The sequence below is a fragment of the Piliocolobus tephrosceles genome, chromosome 10 (genome assembly GCF_002776525.5).
Source record: "Piliocolobus tephrosceles isolate RC106 chromosome 10, ASM277652v3, whole genome shotgun sequence".
NCBI lineage: Eukaryota > Metazoa > Chordata > Mammalia > Primates > Cercopithecidae > Piliocolobus > Piliocolobus tephrosceles.
Window position 1 is genome coordinate 3994342 of NC_045443.1, and position 18400 is coordinate 4012741.

General features: G+C 49.0%; 1 protein-coding gene across 5 annotated transcripts in view; it reads right to left on the bottom strand.

Annotated features, from left to right (window-relative positions):
• The window catches only part of CRACR2A (calcium release activated channel regulator 2A), a 140184-nt gene that overhangs the window by 14650 nt on the left and 107134 nt on the right, over positions 1 to 18400 (bottom strand). For all 5 annotated transcript variants that reach the window (XM_023182944.3, XM_023182943.3, XM_023182940.3 and 2 more), the window contains 6 exons: positions 17616 to 17661; positions 15025 to 15131; positions 11388 to 11718; positions 6533 to 6665; positions 372 to 453; positions 183 to 297 (listed from right to left, as the gene is read on the bottom strand). In XM_023182944.3, the coding sequence (XP_023038712.1) occupies positions 183 to 297; positions 372 to 453; positions 6533 to 6665; positions 11388 to 11718; positions 15025 to 15131; positions 17616 to 17661 (814 nt within the window). The remainder of the gene's footprint in view (positions 1 to 182; positions 298 to 371; positions 454 to 6532; positions 6666 to 11387; positions 11719 to 15024; positions 15132 to 17615; positions 17662 to 18400) is intronic.

The window sequence follows — 18400 nt, forward strand, 5'->3', positions numbered from 1 at the left end:
AACTAGCCTGGTACCAGGAACTCGGATGAACAGAGGAACAAATGCCTGCATCAGTTTGTTCCTGGAAAAGGCAAGTTCTGGATCAGATTTTGAAAGTGCAGAGGCTCAGGTGGGAGATGGACAGAGAAGAAAAGAGAAGCTACAATCAAGCCTCAACGCTCCTAGGAAGGTCGCCAGCTCACCTCCACGCTGCTCAGCCACCGCCGGACCGACAGGAACGACTGCTTGTCTGTGAGATCGTACATGACGATGACACCATCGGCCTTTCTGAAGAACTGCTGGGTGATGCACCGGTACCTGCCACAGAAGGGTCACGGGTCAGGCATGCATGACCTTCCCGCTGGAGCCCAGAACTTCAGGCAGCTCCTCACCTCTCCTGCCCAGCCGTGTCCCACAGCTGCAGGGCCACCTGAGAGTCGTCCACATTCACCGTCTTCACACGGTAATCAATGCCTGCAGGGTGAAACGGGCCTGTCAGGGCTGCCCTGGGCCAGGGGCACCTCACTTCCAAATCAGGAAATGAGGCTTCCAATGTCTGAAGTCACATCAGGCCCACGGTGACAACCCTTCCTGTGCAGCTCGTGGGAGGCAAAATGGAGAAAAGAACAGAGCCCTGGACGGGGAGGCATGGGACTTCAGCTCTGGTCCTGTCTCTGCCACTTATTAGCTGTGGAACCTTGATCAAATCACTTAACCACTCTGAACTGCGGGCTCTTCACTGTAATACAAGCCATATGGTCTTTCTTTCCCTCCCTCCCTCCCTCCTTCCCTCCCTCCCTCCTTCCCTCCCTCTTTTCCTTCCTTCCTTCCTTCCCCCTTCCTCCCTCCCTCTCCCCCAACTTACTCTTTCTCTTTCTTTCTTTCTTTCTTTCTTTCTTTCTTTCTTTCTTTCTTTCTTTCTTTCTTTCTCTTTCTTTTTTCTTTCCTTCTTTCTCTTTCTTTTCTTTCTTTCTCTCTCTTTCTTTCTTTCCTTTCTTTCTTTTTTCTTTCCTTTCTCTTGCTTTCCTTCTTTCCTTTCTCTCTTTCTTTCTTTCTCTTTCCTTCTCTTTCTCTTTCTTTCTTTCTTTTTCTTTCACCTAAAATACTTTAAAAGGCCCCCTAGTAAAAATCAAATGTCCTATGGGGATGGGCTCCATCAACCAATCCAAAGGTATGTGGAGGAAGAAGCAGGAGGGAAGGAGGAACAGGAGGAGGAGGGTGGGAACTGGCAGGTAGAGGAAAGGACAGAACAGAAGGGGTAAGAGAAAAAAGTCACAGGCAACGTTCACCCTTGACATGGGTTAGAGCTCCTAAACCTACCACTGCGCTGTTCACAACCATCTCTCCAGGGCTGTGACCCTACCTGGGGTCCTCAACCCCAGAGAGAGGGGCTAGGTCAGTGAAGTGCATTCTGCACCCCACAGCAGCTCTCAGAGGTCAGGACCTCAACACAGGCGTTTCGATACAGGTCTCCACTTCCGCATCCTGTAAGGATATTCGCAAAGGCATAAAGAGGTTCAAAAGTACATCCCACCGCCACCACCAGAAGTTCCAGACCTTAGAGCTTTAGGTTATCTCCCACAACCTTCAGAAAGGCCTCTGGAGGGCTCAGGAAGACAAACAGCAACAGCAGCTTGGACAGATAGAGACAGAAGAGACCAAACAGATAACAAAGAGGCAGTAAATGGAAAAGGTCATCCCAGCCACTGCTGCTGGGCAAAGGCTAGTGCATTAAGGACTCACGAGTGAGGAGAGGTGGGAGGATCATCCACTTCCAGAATGTCAGGGGCAACAGGGAGTCCGGAGGCCCTCTGCTTCACAGATGGGGGCCAGAGAGGGGTGCAATTGTCTGGGCTCAGAGTGATTTCTCCCATTAATAGAATGCTATTTCCAGTGTTTCTGTGTGCTGCCTCTCTACCTTCACAGAGTCCCCCTGTGACATCCATGTGAGTTATCTGCATACACATGTGCACACACGCATGTGTACTCATGCACACACATTCACACACACACCGAGAGATGAAGCACAAGTCATGAGCAGTCGTGCCTTGCCCGAGCTGGTCGGTAGCGATATCGAGGTGAGCTGCAATCCCAGCTCCGAGGCTGATTGCCACTCCTGTAGCCAGACTCAGGGCACAGGACACGGGCAGCTTTGTTTCACTAGAAGGCCCAGGGCTAAGTGCTCCCAGCAAAACAGATTACAGTGGCTGGAAGGTGAATCCAAGGGTGCGTTTTTCTTCCTGGCTAGAAGTGGAGGGGCTTTCCTGGTCTGTGCTCCGGGAGACAGAAGGGGCTGCCTGCTTTCTGGTAACAACTGAAGGGAAAGGCATCCATGGTCATACAGCTTCAGGGCCAGATCCAAAACCAGCCAGTGCTCCCCGAGTTCAGAGCCCTCTGCCTGCTGGTAAGGCTCGCAGGTAGAGCAGCAGGGAGTTTGCTGGGGAGCAGGGAGTTTGCTGGGGCAGCTGGGTCTTAGTTGCCCTCAGCTCCTGCTCCACCTCATGGGCTAGGCGCTTTGCTGGAGGACAGGCAGCTGTCTCTGGCAAGGAGTGAGATGCGCAAAAGAGTGTGCTGGAAAAATGTTCTGTGCCGTGGTGAGCTTGGTGAGACTCTCTGCTGGACAGGCGATGTGTTTCTCTCTGCAGCCTCAGACAGGCAGGCTGAGGAAGCAGATAAACAGGCTCTCGGGGGCTGGGTGTGAGGGACACAAGGAGAAGACGAGGGGGTGGGGAGGAAGAGGCAGCGTGTGCAAACATGAAGCCAGAGAACACAAGTCCAACAGGATAGTAACACGGAGTAACTGGGGACCAGAGGGCCTGGATTAAACTGATTTAAAGACGACCACCAGTTCTGAAATCCCAGGAGTCAAGAGACCTGTGTTGTGCGTTCCTGTCTCAGCTCTGCCACTGACCATGGATGCAGCTCATTTTGGGGGGATTCTCTCTCCTCATCAGTAGACGGCAGTGGGATGGAGGTATGAAGGGATGAAGGGGCTAAGTTGGATGTTCACAGTGTTTAGGTGCAGCTGGAGCATTCAGCTAACACATCGAGGTGACCCTTGTTTGCAAAAGAATTGCTTCCCGAAGAATGGCTCAAGTCAGGAGCCTCCTGGCACCTTGAAAGGTGCTGTGGAGATGGTGTGGGTTAGCGCTGGGCTGATGGTTGCCAGGAGGGTGACCTTAACCTTTCTCGAGGTGACAGCCCTGAGCTGTCATAAGGCAGGAGCGAGGGGGAGCAGTGGCAGCAAGTTGCTCTGGAGAAATACCCTCGGGGGCTGCTGCAGGGATTTCTCTGTAGAGATGGGCAGTGGGACAGACACTGGACCGGTGGCCAAGAAAGGGCCGGGGCATTCTGCCAGAAACAGCTTCTGGAAGAAACACCTTGGGTTCTGGCCTGTGACTTAATGCAGGGAGGTTGTGAACCAATGTGGTGTAGTGGGAAGAATGCTGGACTTAGAGTCCTGGGTTCCAGGGAGTTTGGCTAACTCGGATGATCAGTCTGTCGTGGATCTCCATTTTCTCACTTCCAACATGAGAGGATGTAATTAGACCATTCCTACGGTTCCTTCCAGATCTAGCATTCTGCAAAAACCATCCGTGTTGTCTCCAGGATGCCTGCAGGGCTCAAGCACCTGCTCTTGAAGGAGCAGGCTGGGCCCTGGGTGGGGCAGGCAGGGTGCCCTAGTCACCAGTCACCCTGTAGCAACTTGCATTTCACACAAGCCACTGGTCCAGTACCAAACATGCTCTTATGAGGGAGTGGGAGACCAGGAAGTTGGAGGACCCCTCAGAGGATGGAGGTGAGCTGGAAGAACAGCCAAAGCCCTGCCACTGGGCTGTAGCTGCTGCCCTTGACAGGAGATTGGATGGAGTCCTGTTCTGGGGGTGGGCAGTTTTGGCCCAAGAGGCTGTGACTCTGTGGCTGTTATAGCTCTTTAACGGGGGCAGGCTGCAGGTGGCTGGTGCGACATCTGTTTCTTGACATGTGTCCCAGAGCAGGGCCTGCAGTGTGGCAGGGAAACTAATTTGAGCTGCCGCTCGAGCATGTGTGGAGCGGTGTGATGAAGGGCATCCTGATTTGGAACCTTTGATTTTTTTTTCCCCCTTCCTAAACTGTGGGGTGTTTCCAAAATTGGCCTCCTGGGAAGTGCAAATGAGTCTGATTTTCTATTTTTCAGGGCCTTCCATCTCAGGGCCACAAGTTGAAAATGTAAACAGACCCTGATTTTGTTGTCAGGAGAGGCAGGCCACATGCACACTGCTCGGGGGACATGGCTCTGAGGCCTGCGGGCTGCGCACTCTCTCCCTGTCTCCCCCAGGCCCGTGCCAGAGCCAAGACCATAGGGCCTCCCCCATGGAGTGTCCTCAGGGAGGGCAAGTTGACCTCCCGGGCGCTGTCTCCTGTGTTACCACACTCAGCACACTCCCAGCTGCCCCTCCCTCAAGACCAGACGTGGCCAGGCTCTTCGGGGTTTGGTTTGCAGGCTCGTGCTTCTTCCCATCTAGGTCCCAATTTTTGTCTTGGGATGCTCTCAGTCTCTGGGTGAAGTTGAGCAGAAGGAAAGGGATGGGAAGATATTCCAGGTGTGATAACAGTGTTAAGAAAAGGCCCGGCAGGAAGGACGGGACACCTGAAGCACACAGGCACAGACCCCTCTCTGAGAGAAATGTTAGAAGGGCCAGTTTAGGGTAAGAGAAAGAAAATGGAGTCTCCCCAGGCAGGACTCTGGGCTGCTCAGAGTTGGTCTTGTAGAACCAGCTTGTCACACAGCAAAGGTCGAAGATGGTTGAGTCAGAGACCTAGGCTTGGAGGCAGTCTTAGGGTGCTAATATGATTTGGATTTGTGTCCCCACCAAGATCTCATATTCAATTATAATCCCCAATGTTGGAGGTGGGTCCTGGGGCAGGTGATTGGATCGTGGGGGTGGATCCTTCATGAATGGTTTAGCACCATCCCTTTTCCTCATGATAGAGTTCTCACGAGATCTGGTTGTTTACAAGTTTGTAGCACCTCCCCTGTCCTCTATTCCTCCTGCTCTGGCCATGTAAGACGTGCCTGCTTTCCCTTTACCTTCCGCCATAACTGTAAGTTTCCTGAGGCCTCCCCAGCCATGCTTCCTGTACAGCCTGTAGAACCATGAGCCAATTAAACCTCTTTTCTTTATAAATTACCAGTCTCAGGTATTTCTTTATAGCAGTGAAAAAAACAGACATACAGGGACCCAGTGGCAACCTCTCATTTTTCAAATGAGAGAAAACTGAAGCCCTAAGAGGTATCATATCCTCTTGAGGTCACACAGCTTGTCAGTGGCAGGGCCCAGATGAGGACTCAGGACTTCTGATGTCTTACTGAACCTCCGAAGCCCCTTCTTCTTGCACCAACCTCTGTTCACCTCCAGAGGCAGACGAGCATCCTCATCTCTCATGGGGTGCTAAGTGCATACAACTCAATTGAGGGACACTATGGCATGGAATAGAAGGTAGTTGAGGGGAAGATATAAGCACCAACCAACTGAGGGGAATGTGAACAAGCCTCTAACCTCTCTGGACCCCAGTTTCCGGATCTGTCGACTGGGCTGAACAGTACCTGTCCGCTAGGGTTGTTGTGGAGATAGATGGAAAGGATGACTATAAAAGCTTCTGGTAAATATTCAGGTCATACAAATATATTTTCAAGTACAGCTGACTTATCAGCTCGGTGGAACAGGCATGCAATGTATTTGTTTTTTGTTGAGTGATTCACCTTTCTGTTGAGTGATTCAAGCAAAAAGGTCTGTATGCCCTTGGGTCTCACCACATATTCCAATGCAACCCTCAACTGTGGGTGAAGGGATTAAAGGCCTCTATTTAAATAAAATATCACCCAGAGTGGGAACGCATTAAGCCATGATCATCCATTAATGGCTGAGCCTAAATGAGCTTCCACATTGAAGCCCAGCTGTCACCCAGCAGGCTGGGGACTTAGGACAGATACAATGTGACGGGTAAAAGAAGCCTTCCAGCCGGGCACGGTGGCTCAAGCCTGTAATCCCAGCACTTTGGGAGGCCGAGACGGGTGGATCACGAGGTCAGGAGATCGAGACCATCCTGGCTAACACGGTGAAACCCGTCTCTACTAAAAAATACAAAAAACTAGCCAGGCGAGGTGGCGGGCGCCTGTAGTCCGAGCTACTCGGGAGGCTGAGGCAGGAGAATGGCGTGAACCGGGAAGGCGGAGCTTGCAGTGAGCTGAGATCCGGCCACTGCACTCCAGCCCGGGAGACAGAGCGAGACTCCGTCTCAAAAAAAATAAGTACTCCGGGGTCCCATCACACACAGGATGAGCTTAGCAGCGTGAGGGGAGGCGGCTTCATCTCGCCCCTCCCAGCCTCTCTGTTGAACACAGCAGACACCAGCATCCCTATCGGCCAATCCCTGTGGCCCTTCAGCATCCCTATCGGCCAATCCCCGCGGCCCTTCCCATGGGCCTCTAACGCCCCCTCCCCCGGGCCCCTTCTCACCAAGTCCTTTCCCAGAGATGGGCCTGGGACCCACCTCAGGGAGGAGAACTCACCCACAGTGGCCGCCATGCCTGGGGAGAACCGGTCCTCACAGAACCTCCTCAGGAAGGACGTCTTCCCCACCGCGGAATTGCCGACGAACACAATCTTGAAGAGCCGGTCGGGGGCAGAGGGAGAGCTTTCCTCCTGCGGACGGCACACAGTCTGACCAACTGCAGGCAGTGGTCCTGCCAGCCCCTGCCCCAGCCACCAGGGGCCCTTCACCCATCCCCACAGTGGCCCTCAGGGGGTGCAGACCGGCCTCCAGACCTGCACCAGGGAGGCTGCCACAGCCTCAGGATGCAGTGAGCGTAGTCGGTCTTGGGGCATGGAGGCTTTTTCCAGCATCCGCAGGAGGGAGGAGAAACAGCCACCCGAGTGACATTTGCTGTCCGCCTCCTGTGGCAGGAGGCAGAGGCCGACCCTGGATTCCGGTGGGGTGGAGGAGGCAGCACGTTCACGGATAAGGACAGCTCAGTGCTCCAAGTGTGACAGGGCACACAGGAGGGGCCTTACCACCATGGCCTCCCAAAGTGCTGCTTTTACAGGTGTGAGCCACCATGCCCAGCCCACAATTCCTTCAAGAGGAGGCAGGAATTTTTTCTGTAGGGAAGGACAAGGTGGGGCGTTTGCATAGAGAAGGAGAGATGGATGAAAGAAGGCTTATCCACATCATGGGGACAGAGACGTCCCAGGTTGGGACAGGGAGTTCCTTATTTCAGCCCTATCCTTGGCAGCCTGGACTAAATGCAGGATGCTCTTGCCTCCCTGAATATTGCTCTCCATGCATCTCATCAGCTCCCATCGAGGCACCGCCATCTTCCTTGTGTAACTGAGGCACAAGGGTCTCCACTCAGGAAGCTGGGAAATGCTAGGCTGCTGGCCAAAGCTTCCCAGAGTCAGTCAGTCACTGCTGCTCTGTCTCTTGGGCCCAGCAGAGGGAAAGGGCTGGGACATGAAAGCCCAGAGGGCAGTGAACTTGACCTAGGACAAAAAGCAAGCAGGAGGTAGAGTAAGGAGCCACCTTCCAGCACAGCCTCCTTCTGAGGAATGATCATTCATTCCAGGGAGCTGCCACTCAACCGCAGGCATCGTGCCTTCAGGCCCAGCTCAGCGTGGCCTGATCACATGGGGAGGCTCTTTTGCATCTATTTAAAAGTGAATTTGGGGGAATTAGCTCCTCTCATTGAGCAAATACTATAATGTAGTGGCAGTTGTATTAGCAGTACTTGAGTTTCAGATAAAAAGCCATTCACTGCCTTTTGGAGAGAAATCAATTCCATGCAGTATTTAGGAGAGAATTCAAGGTCAACTCCAAAAATTTAAACTAAAAGTTAAAAAAAAAATAACAACCAACCTGCACTCAAAAACTATACCTCCTGCCCCATTTTCTTTATTCATGCCATGCACAAGGGCACCAACTCTCTGCTGGTCCCTGTACTTTTAATGGTTATTTGTTTGAGACTAAAACTCAGTGTATCAATCTAATACACCCAAGCACAGTACAGGGCAGGGAAGGTGAAACCCAGGATGGCAGGAAACGGTCCTGGTGGGAGAGGTGTTGCCTGATCCTTACCCCCGTGGCCACTGCCCCTCCTCAGGCAGAGCACTTTTATTTTGCCCATAGACACATCAACCGCTCAGCGTCAGGCAGGACTCACCTCACAGGGGCAGCAAACTCTGAGGTATGTTCATGCACTTAACCCACTGTCCCCTCTGGGGGACAGGCCACCTGCCACAGGAAAATAAGATGGCTGGATTGCGGGGAGGGGGCTGGAGAAGTAGTACCTGGCTGGCAAGTCAGAAGATCTCTTCTCACCCTCCTTCCTTTCATGCTTTATAATTTAAAAAATAAGCCTTTAAAAAATAAAATTATGCTAATGTTTCCAATTAGGAAATGCACAAAAGTAGAGGGGAAATTAATTCTTCCTAATCTACCCTACCACCCTGAAATGGTCACTATTCCTATCTTTTTATTTTTTAAGAGACTGGGTCGCATTCTGTTGCCCAGGCTGGAGTGCAGTGGTACAATCACAGCTCACTGCAGCCTTGAACTCCTGAGCTCAGAACTCCTCCTGCCTCAGCCCCTGGAGCAGCTAGGACTACACGTATGCATCAACACGTCTGGCTTATTTTCTTACTTTTTGTAAAGACCGGGTCTTGCTATGTTGCTTAGGCTGGTCTTGAACTCCTGGCCTCAGGCTATCCTCCCACCATGGCCTCCCAAAGTGCTGCTCTTACAGGTGTGAGCCACCATGCCCAGTCCACAATTCACATCTTTTTTTTTTTTTTTTGAGACGGAGTCTTGCTCTGTCGCCCAGGCTGGAGCACAGTGGCCAGATCTCAGCTCACTGCAAGCTCCGCCTCCCGGCTTTACGCCATTCTCCTGCCTCAGCCTCCCGAGTATCTGGGACTACAGGCGCCTGCCACCTCGCCCGGCTAGTTTTTTGTATTTTTTAGTAGAGACGGGGTTTCACCGAGTTAGTCAGGATGGTCTCGATCTCCTGACCTCATGATCCGCCCGTCTCGGCCTCCCAAAGTGCTGAGATTACAGGCTTGAGCCACCGCGCGCCCAGCCACAATTCACATCTTGATGCATTCCTTTCAGCTTTTTAAAATATCATCTTTGTTTTATTTACAGAAATCTGAGATACATATAATTTCATCCTACTTTATCATATCTTATTAACTTAGAGTTTTTTTAGTCACTAAAGATTTTCGAAAATATTTTTAACAGCTGTATAATATTCTAGTGAATTAATATACTATGCCTTATGTCCCTATTATTGGACATTTTTCTTTCAACCATTTGCTATTATAAATAACTCTTGCATTCTTGAGTTCAATCTTTGTCTGATTTTGGTTATTTCCTTACGGAGAATTCCCAGCAGTAGAAGTGCCAATTCAAAGGATATGGTATTTTTCAGTTTTTGGTTCATATTACCAAATGGGTGTCCAGAAGGGTTGTACCAGTTTACACCTCCCCAGCCTTGTATGGGAGGGCCTGCCTTGCAGTAGCCTTCAAAGGAGCATACCTTCCCTGCTGGAGCTGTGGTGTGGCTGCTAGTAAATCACACTTCCTCCCTGCTGCAGTTCTGCCCCCAGCACGACGGCAGCAGGACCTCGTGGAGTGGGCACAGAAGTGAGAGAGCTCGGTGAGGAGGGCTGGGCTCCCCGTCACTGTGGGCCTGGCCCTCCCCTCTGAGCTCCAGCTTTCCCATCTGTCAATGGGGAGAATAAATTTCTGACCTGACTCATCAGAGAGCGGTGAGGATAAAATGCCACAGCAGATGTTTGAGCAGATGCTTGAGCCTTTTTCTTCATCCCCAGCTCCTACTGACCTCATGACACTTCTTTCACATTTAAGGGAACATCTTGGAGTTATGTAAGACCCCGTTTGTACCCACTGCCAGCAAGTGTAGGTCTGTGCATTGAAGGGGATGTGGAAGGGCATGCAGGAGGGAGGGGGACCCCACATTGGTGCCACCTAGCTCTCCACTCTCCCCTTGTACCAGGGCCCTTGAGGAGTGATCTGCAGACATGAGTCTTAATCCTGGCCTAAGAATGGTAACCTATGCCAGGAAGTCCATTAGGTAGCTCACACCCCAGTACAGCCACTGGGAAAAGTTCAAGGTGGCAAAGGCTCAGTTCTCAATGGCTGAGGTGGCGTGCGCAGGGAGGAACCTCTTTCAGACTGTTGTGCATCATTCTAAAGCTGTTTCAGAAGGCTGAGTGCAGGATGAGGGCTCAAGGAGCCTATTCCGAGGCCTGAGTCCCAAACGAGGCAAAGAACATCTATCACCATGAGCCACAGGAGCCACTTTTCATGTGGTCTCCCTTTTCCTACAGAATTTAGCAGGAATGCCTGGTGGGAAGTACAGGGTCACACTGAAGAGAGGAGCAGGCAGGGAATGTCGGAATGAAAGTGTGATTAGCTGATTAAGAACCAAGAGAAAAATGATGGTATGCAAACTTTCTAAAGCAGGGCCTGGCTCTGCTAAGAGCAGTTACAAAGCATGCAACTTCAAAAGTATATGAAATTGCATGCTAGGAGCCTAGCATACAGTCTATCTTAAGTCGGTGTTCAATTAACGCTTTTGAATCTGAGTCGGAAGAGAGGGCACAGGGTTGGGAATGGGGCAAGCAACTGTGGGATATGATGAGGCTTCTTTTCAAATAATCTGATCAATCTTTTATTCTTTAATTCATAGTACCCCCCTCCCCCGGCTTTTTTATCCTTTTCTTCCTTCTTGCCTTTGTTAGATGCCCAGGCACGCCACCGTACCAAGCGTTATCAGTACCAGCTCACACTCCTTTCCTTATTCGGAAAGAGGACGAACTTTCTGGCTCATTACAGACACCCCTTGCCCTTTGCCTCCATTTTCTTTTGCGTGCCCACCCTATCTTTAAAAATGAAATGTTTAGCCAACCGGGATTAGTTTAGATTGTACGACCCGACCCCGGCCAATGGGGAAAGGGTACAGGGCAGGACTTGCATCAGAAATAAACATGCACCTCACGCCCCTTTGTTCAGGTGTACTCTCATGGCGACTGGCCAAGGAGGCACCCCTCTGTGCAGAAGTAAAATTGCTTTGCTAAGAATCCTTTGTTCGAGTGTTCAATTTCCTTAGGATTTTGAGCGTTATTCCAAACACAACGGAGGTTTGAGGAGAATTTATCCGGACCCCTGGGTCTCCCCGCATGACACTCAGCTAAGCAGGGGAAAGTGGTATTTGGAGGACACAGATGTGGTGAATCACAGGACCTGCAGCATCTGACCTCCTGAGCCGCCTCTCCGGGCTCTCGACCTCAAATGCAAGAGACAGATCACAGAAGTGATGTCCTGAACCAAAGCAGGATGAACCTTACCTCACACAGGGCTTCTTTTCCAACAGGCTGCCCTCGGGGGGATGTGGGGGTGAGTTTCAAGGGTGGGGCCTCCTGGATTTGTCCCTGTACCCCCTGGTCAGAGACCTCTTCCTCTTCTGGGCATTTGCTCAGGGGTTGCTCAAAGCCGCCATCCAGGAGCTGGGGCAGGGGGTCTTCTTCAATGGAGATGATTCTGCGGAGAGGCCGGGGGTATGGACCAGGCCCCGGCTCCCCGGTTCCTGGCTCCTCTTCTGTTAGGGGATATCCACTCAGGCCCAGGGAACTTCTCCTTGGGATGCCAAACACCTCCTCCTCCTCCTCCTCTGACTGGCTATTGGGGCGGGGAAGAGAGAAGAGTTGGGAGGATTTCACAAAATATTTCAACAGGGGCTGCATGACGGCTTTTGTGACAAACAGATAACCAGGGAGCACCACACCTTTGGAGAAGAGCATTCTGGGAAAGGGAAGAACACACCAGCCAGCATTCTGCAGCTCATTCACTCAACACGCTTACACTTAGTGCCTGCTGCCACTGCTGAGGCAGATGATGACACAGATGATGATGATGATGATGACGACCAAGCATTAAGTACAGATGCCACTTACAGACGGACATAATGCCTGTCCTCATGGAATACTTGATTTAGTGGGGGACTAAAGCAATAATGACACAAATAAATACATCATTTACAAATTGTGAGACTGCTATGAAGGAGAAGGAAAGGTTGTAAAGAAAGGCGCCTCAGACTCAGACACAAAGCACCCTGATGAACATTAGCAGGTGGCCTTGGCTCTGCTCCCAGCGCCAGCCCTGACTAACTGTGTGTCCTTGGGTAAGACACTTCAACTCCTCAGGCCTTGCTGTAAAATGTGGCCCATCTGCTCTGTCTATTCACAAATAAGACAATACATAAAAACAGACATGTTTGCAAAACATCCTCAGCAGTGTGAGGGGTGCTGTTGCTTTGGGAGGGCCCCCCACCTCCAGATATAGCAGGTCTGCTGGTTCACAGGCAGCTGCCCCCTGGACAGGAGGCTTTGGGTCAGAAGAAAACCAGGCAGAGCATCTCCATCCACCTCTCCTTCCTCTCCCTTTCTCTTCCTCTTTCTGTATCCCTGGAAGTCAGAATCAGGAGTAAATGGTCTCAGAGGCCTAAGCACACACTTGTTTCTAGAAGCATTTGAGCACTAAGGGCAAGGAGAAGCTGTAGGCAGTGCAGGGAATGAGGGAACTGGATGTGGGGGTCAATGCAGAGTCTGTACTTTCAGAAGGTTTTGAGAGCAAAGGCCTCACAGAAATTGTCTTAAAGGAAGTTTGACAGGGAGGATCTTAAGTCCAGAATTGAAACACACACAGACACACACACACACACACACACACGCACACACACACGCACACCCACATGCACGCAGACTAGAAAAGAAAATGGAATGGGGATGAAGCAATGGGGTGACAGGGCCAAAGGAGAAAGGAACTAAATGAACGACACAGAATATGCAGAACAGAGAAATATATTTTCTTTTGCTCCCTGATTTAAAATATGTATTACTCTTAAAGACCAACAGTAGGAAAAAAAAAAAAAAAAAAAAAAGCAATATCACCATCCTGATATTAACTGCGATTTTGAAAGACAAATTACGATATAGTGCTTGCTTGCGGAAAGGGTGAATTAGTTTGTATTCCCTGATATAAAAATAAAGGATTTGCAGCAATTAAAGCACCTTTCCCTTGCCTTATAAAAAGTTTTAAAAAAGTCAAATGTCTTCTTTCCAGCAAACTTCCTACATATTGTATCAAGCTTATAAAGTGCTTATTTGTTTTAGAACACAATTGGTATTCCCATCTACTTTTACTCTGCTTATACACACCAAAGTGAATATTTGTGTGTACACATGAGCAACTATGTACACACAGCATGTTTTTTCAAAGGCTTTGCAACCAGAAAAGAAATAGCCACTTAAATAGGCCTTAAAACAAAGCATTTATTGGAAAAAGCTTTTTATCTGGGAAATTCTCAAGCACTACTGCCATTCTGTAATACCTGCATCATGGCATGACTGAGCTCATTTTTGGTTTTACCACCAAGTGCTCTCTGCCATTAGTAGGCACAGCAGCTATTTTTGGCAAAGTCTGCATTAGAATTCGGGGCTCACAGTTTGTCACTTACTTGATTATTGTCTGCTTCTTTCACTCAACCAGAAATTCAATGACACAGAGGTAGGTCCATTTTGCTCACTAATGTATATCCAGCAAATAGCACAGCACCTCACACGCAGTAGACACTCAATAAATATGTATTAAGTGAGCATTTAATAACGGAGATTAATGGTAGGACCCATGTCTAATTTATTTTTGGAGGCTTTACAGAACTCAAAAGAATGTCTGGAACACAGTAGGTAATCAGTAAACGTCTGTTCAATCAATCAGCCGATCCATTCCATTCTGAGGAACCAACAGGCCAATCACTATTGCAGAAATTGGGCTCCCAAATTGTATCTCATTATTCAGCTATTTAGAACAAGAATTCATGATGATCAGGCCCAAAGGTTTGACTGATGAGCTGATTTACATCTCCAGAGTCACTTCCCCTTTGCATATCTTTTCATTTCATGCTTGCAGTCTTCAAGGTCTCTCTGGGTCTGATACTGAAGGGCCAGGTGCCTCTATCTCTCTGTGGCCATCTCTGTGGACACAGCACACGCCAAAATGAAGAGCGGGCAGGGGACTGGTTTGTCTCTGAATGAACAACAAGCCAACGCTTGGGGACTCAAGCTCAATCGTGTGCTGCCCAAGAGCAACAAAATGCGTTACGTTTGAGTTAATTAAATATAAGTCATTGAAACGATCTGTCAAGCACAGGCCCCAGTCTTGTCTGTGAAAGGAGTTAACTATTGGAGATTCTATTTGACACTTTAATTAACTTTCATAGCCAATATAGTCATGTTCCTAAAAACCCAAGTGCATCGGCCAGGTGCGGTGGCTCATGCCTGTAATCCTAGCACTTTGGGAGGCCGAGGCGGGCAGAGCGCGAGGTCAGGAGTTCAAGACCAGTCCTGGCCAACATGGAGAAACCCTGTCTTTACTAAAAATACAAAAATGAGATGGGCGTGGTGGCGCACCTCTGTAATCCCAGCTATTTGGGAGGCTGAGGCAGGAGGATCGCTTGAACCTGGGAGGCAGAGGTTGCAGTGAGCCGAGATCATGCCACTGCACTCTGGCCTGGGCGACAAAGCAAGACTCTGTCTCAAACAACAACAACAGCAACAATAAAAACCCCAAAACCGAGTGCATCCATTCTGCTCAGCAGAAACAGTGTTACCCAGCTACACACTCCATCTCTCTCTCCCTTGACCCCTCTCCTCTGCTGCTACACAGTCCCTCTCTGCAGACACACAATGGGGTGGGGCAGCCTCAGAAGACAATGGTCTGTCCTGGGGGGTTTGCTCTGCACATCCCCCCTCTGGCTTGGATGTCAGAACAGGGAGGGGAATGTGTTCCAGGATTTGAGGGGAGTGAGTGCAGCTGACCTCAGTTTCCTCACCTTTCAAGGGGTCAGCAGGCACTGAGTGTGGGCCCAGAGCCAGCTCCCAATGAGCCCGACATTAATGAAGGGATGAGCAAGTGGAGATGACTTACCTCCTAAGAATCCCTCTGCCGTCCACGTATTTGCCTATCACGGAGCCAGATCTTTTTTTCCAGCTTGCCCTGGAAGCAGCTGTGTTTGCCTTGGCTGCCTTATTTTTCTGTAGAAACACAAAATGCCCTTAGATCCATGCCTATTTGCCCTGGTGTTTGAACAGAAAAGGGGTCATGGTTCCCATCTCATAGACTAGGCTCTACACAAAACTCTGAAGGAAGTAAGCAGTGTTCTGGTCACCCCATTAGCATTTACTCACTCTTCCCCTTTGCCATCATCCCTTACCAGAATCTCTCCATCTCCTTTCCAGTTACCTCATCAAATGAAAAAATACACAGTTTATAGCCTGGGGTCCATCCTGTTATTCACAGGAGCACTGATCATTTGTAAAAGGAAAAAGAAGAAGAGATAAGTGTTTAATGCATATTTTCTATACATATTTCTAATGCACATAGAAAATACGCATTGAACACTTATCTCTTCTGAAAAAATACCTCTATATTTTTGAAACAGGGTCTTGCTGTGTCTCCCAGGTCAGAGTGCAATGGCATAATGACAGTGCACTGCAGCCTCAAACTCCTGTACTCAAGCAATCCTCTAGCCTCAGCCTCCTGGGTAGCTAGGACTATAGGCGCTCTACCACGCCTGGCTAATTTTCTCATTTGTTGTGGAGATGGAACCTTGCCATGTTGCCCAGGTTGGTCTTGAATTCTTGGCCTTAAGTGATCCTCCCGTCTCACTCTCCCAAAGTACTGGGATTATAGGAGTGAGCCACCACGCCTAGTCAGACAGAAAAAAGAAAAAATATTTACAGGCATAAAAAACTCTGTGAATCTTTAATTCACACTCATCTGTATGGCTCCAATCGCTTTTTATTTCTAAACTCTCAGATGTAATGAGAAAGTAACTAGCCAGGAGGATCAATTAACTCAGTGTTCTGTCTGTGTAAATCCTGAGTAGCATCAGGCAGTTCAGCTTTTTGGTGGAAGTAGGCTGAGTGTAGATAAATTACTAACATCTGTAACACAGAACCTGGGTGGAGCAGGGGTTTACAACCCCCTTTGCCTATGCTCCCTGACAGACGTCTTCCAGGAGATGAGGCGGGGGAGTTAGACTGCAGGAAATACCTCTCGTTAATTAGCCATGCCATGATTCCCAATGATCCTTAATGAGAGGAGGAGCTGCAGTGCTCCCAGAGCCCCTGAAGGTATGGCCATGCTGATTCCAAATTCATCTTCAATTCTTACTCAGTGTGCCCCTCTTTCTTTGATTCCCCACAGGAGTTCTGTAATTCCATGCCCCTTTCAAAGCAGAATCAGTTTGGCAGGTAAAGGGGAGGGAGGTGAAGGGATTAGGGTGACATTTGGTTGGAAGTTTTAAAATAAGTTCAGTGTTACTTCTAAAACAATTAGAACCATTATCATCATCAAACAAACAAACATGGGTAGGCTTAAGTCTTGCTCTAACAGTACACATAGGTGGGTGGCAGAGATGTTTGCTGCCAGTAAGTGATGGAAAAGAAACTGTGGCGTAATGCGGTCCCTCAGGATGTGCGATGATAAAGCAGGTCAGATCTAATGTAGGGCAAACCAGCCGCCTTCTGCTGACCATATCTAGGTCACTGTTCAGCTAAGGGTCCAATACACAACATCCCCTTTCCAAGAATCTTTCTCAAAGATTCCTGTTGTATGGAGGGGGGATGGGAATTCACTTTCCTCATGTGACAGTGGGGGTCATGGTCCAAGGTGGTAAATGACTTGCCCAGGGACACACATGAAATTCATAGGATGGTCATCCTGATAATTAGGAAGTCACATCAATCAATTTGGCCTTCAGTTTTCTTCCCTTCAGAGCAGACAGTGGCTCCTGTCTAAAGGGGAAGATGAGTAACAGCATGGAATCCTAGGTTTTAGCCAGTGTGGTCCACAGTGAAGGCCTTTAAATAAATACAGGATTTCATGTCATTTAGGAAAGCATATACATATATATAAAAACATACATATATACACACACATATACACATTATATACACACACTATATATATACTACATATATATACACTACATATATATACTACATATATATAGAGAGAGAGAAAGAGAGAGACATGGTACTGAGGTATGGAAGAGTAGGCAATAGGATACAGAAAAGTTGTTCATAAAATCAAGTATGAAAACAGTGAAATACATATTTCTAATGTGGTCTATGACAGTATAAAAAGGAAAATTTTCAGTGAGATAAAAATTTAAATGAAGAAGAAAGCTGTGAGCATTTTGGTTTAGAAGTGATAATGACATTTCAACTGCGCCATCTCATGGATAGAACTATCATTTCTGCATCCAAGAAATGTGCGACCCTCCCAAATATTTCAGTCTTGTCGTGCCAAGAGGAAACTGCGTTGCTGTTAACACACTGTTACCCAGTAGGCCACCCTGAATTTTTATTAATTGCAAAACGTTTTTATGCTATCATCCTGCCAAATAGATCCCAAGTGTCAGGACACTGCTGGGCCAGTCTCGACATGGATCTGGCTGTCCAGTGGACCATAGCCCTTGGTCCCCCACAGGTAAGGGAGAACTGGCCAATTACCTGAAAACATATGTCCCGTTCATCCCGAAGGTGCTTGTTCCTTTCCCTGTGGATGGTAAAGGGGAATCTATTCAAACACGGAGTTTGCAGTTGACAGATCCAACGGCAGCCAATTCGCTAGTCAGATGGGTGCAGGGGAAGGTGTGGTGTGGAAGACCAGGGAGTCTGTGGAATCTCCTTCTGCAGGGATGTGATTAACGGCAGAGGATAGTTTGTGTGTACAGATAGGTACACACCGACGTGGGGGATAGACTGAATGCCCTTGAGACACCCATGGCCCATCAGGATGATGCATGGCCTCTCCTATTATTAGGGGCACTGCCTCCAGAGGGGACCCCAGCATTCCAGCTCCACCTGGGAGCTTCCCGTTGGGCTCCCTCTTTCTTTCTCTCTGTGCACCATTCATTCATCCATTCATGCATGCATGCACGCATTCACTCAAATGTCTCCTGAGCACTCACTGCATGTCAGGCACTCTTCTAGCCATCAAGGTCATGCCAATGACCAAAACAAAAACTTCCTGCCTCACAGAACTTGTATTTTAGTGGAGGGATATCTGTTATTGAGAAAATAAAGCGGGAAAGTGGAGTAAAAGAAGCCAGAGGGTGGAGTAGTATTTCAACTACAGTGGTCGGTGACGCCCTCACTGATAAGACAGCATTTGTGCAGAACCTTGAAGGAGTGGGAGAAGCATTCCAGGCAGAGGAGAGGCTAGGGCAAAGCCTTGTGCTGGGATACACCTAGTGTGAGCAAGAAACAGAAAGGAGGAAGCAGAGAGCCCAAAG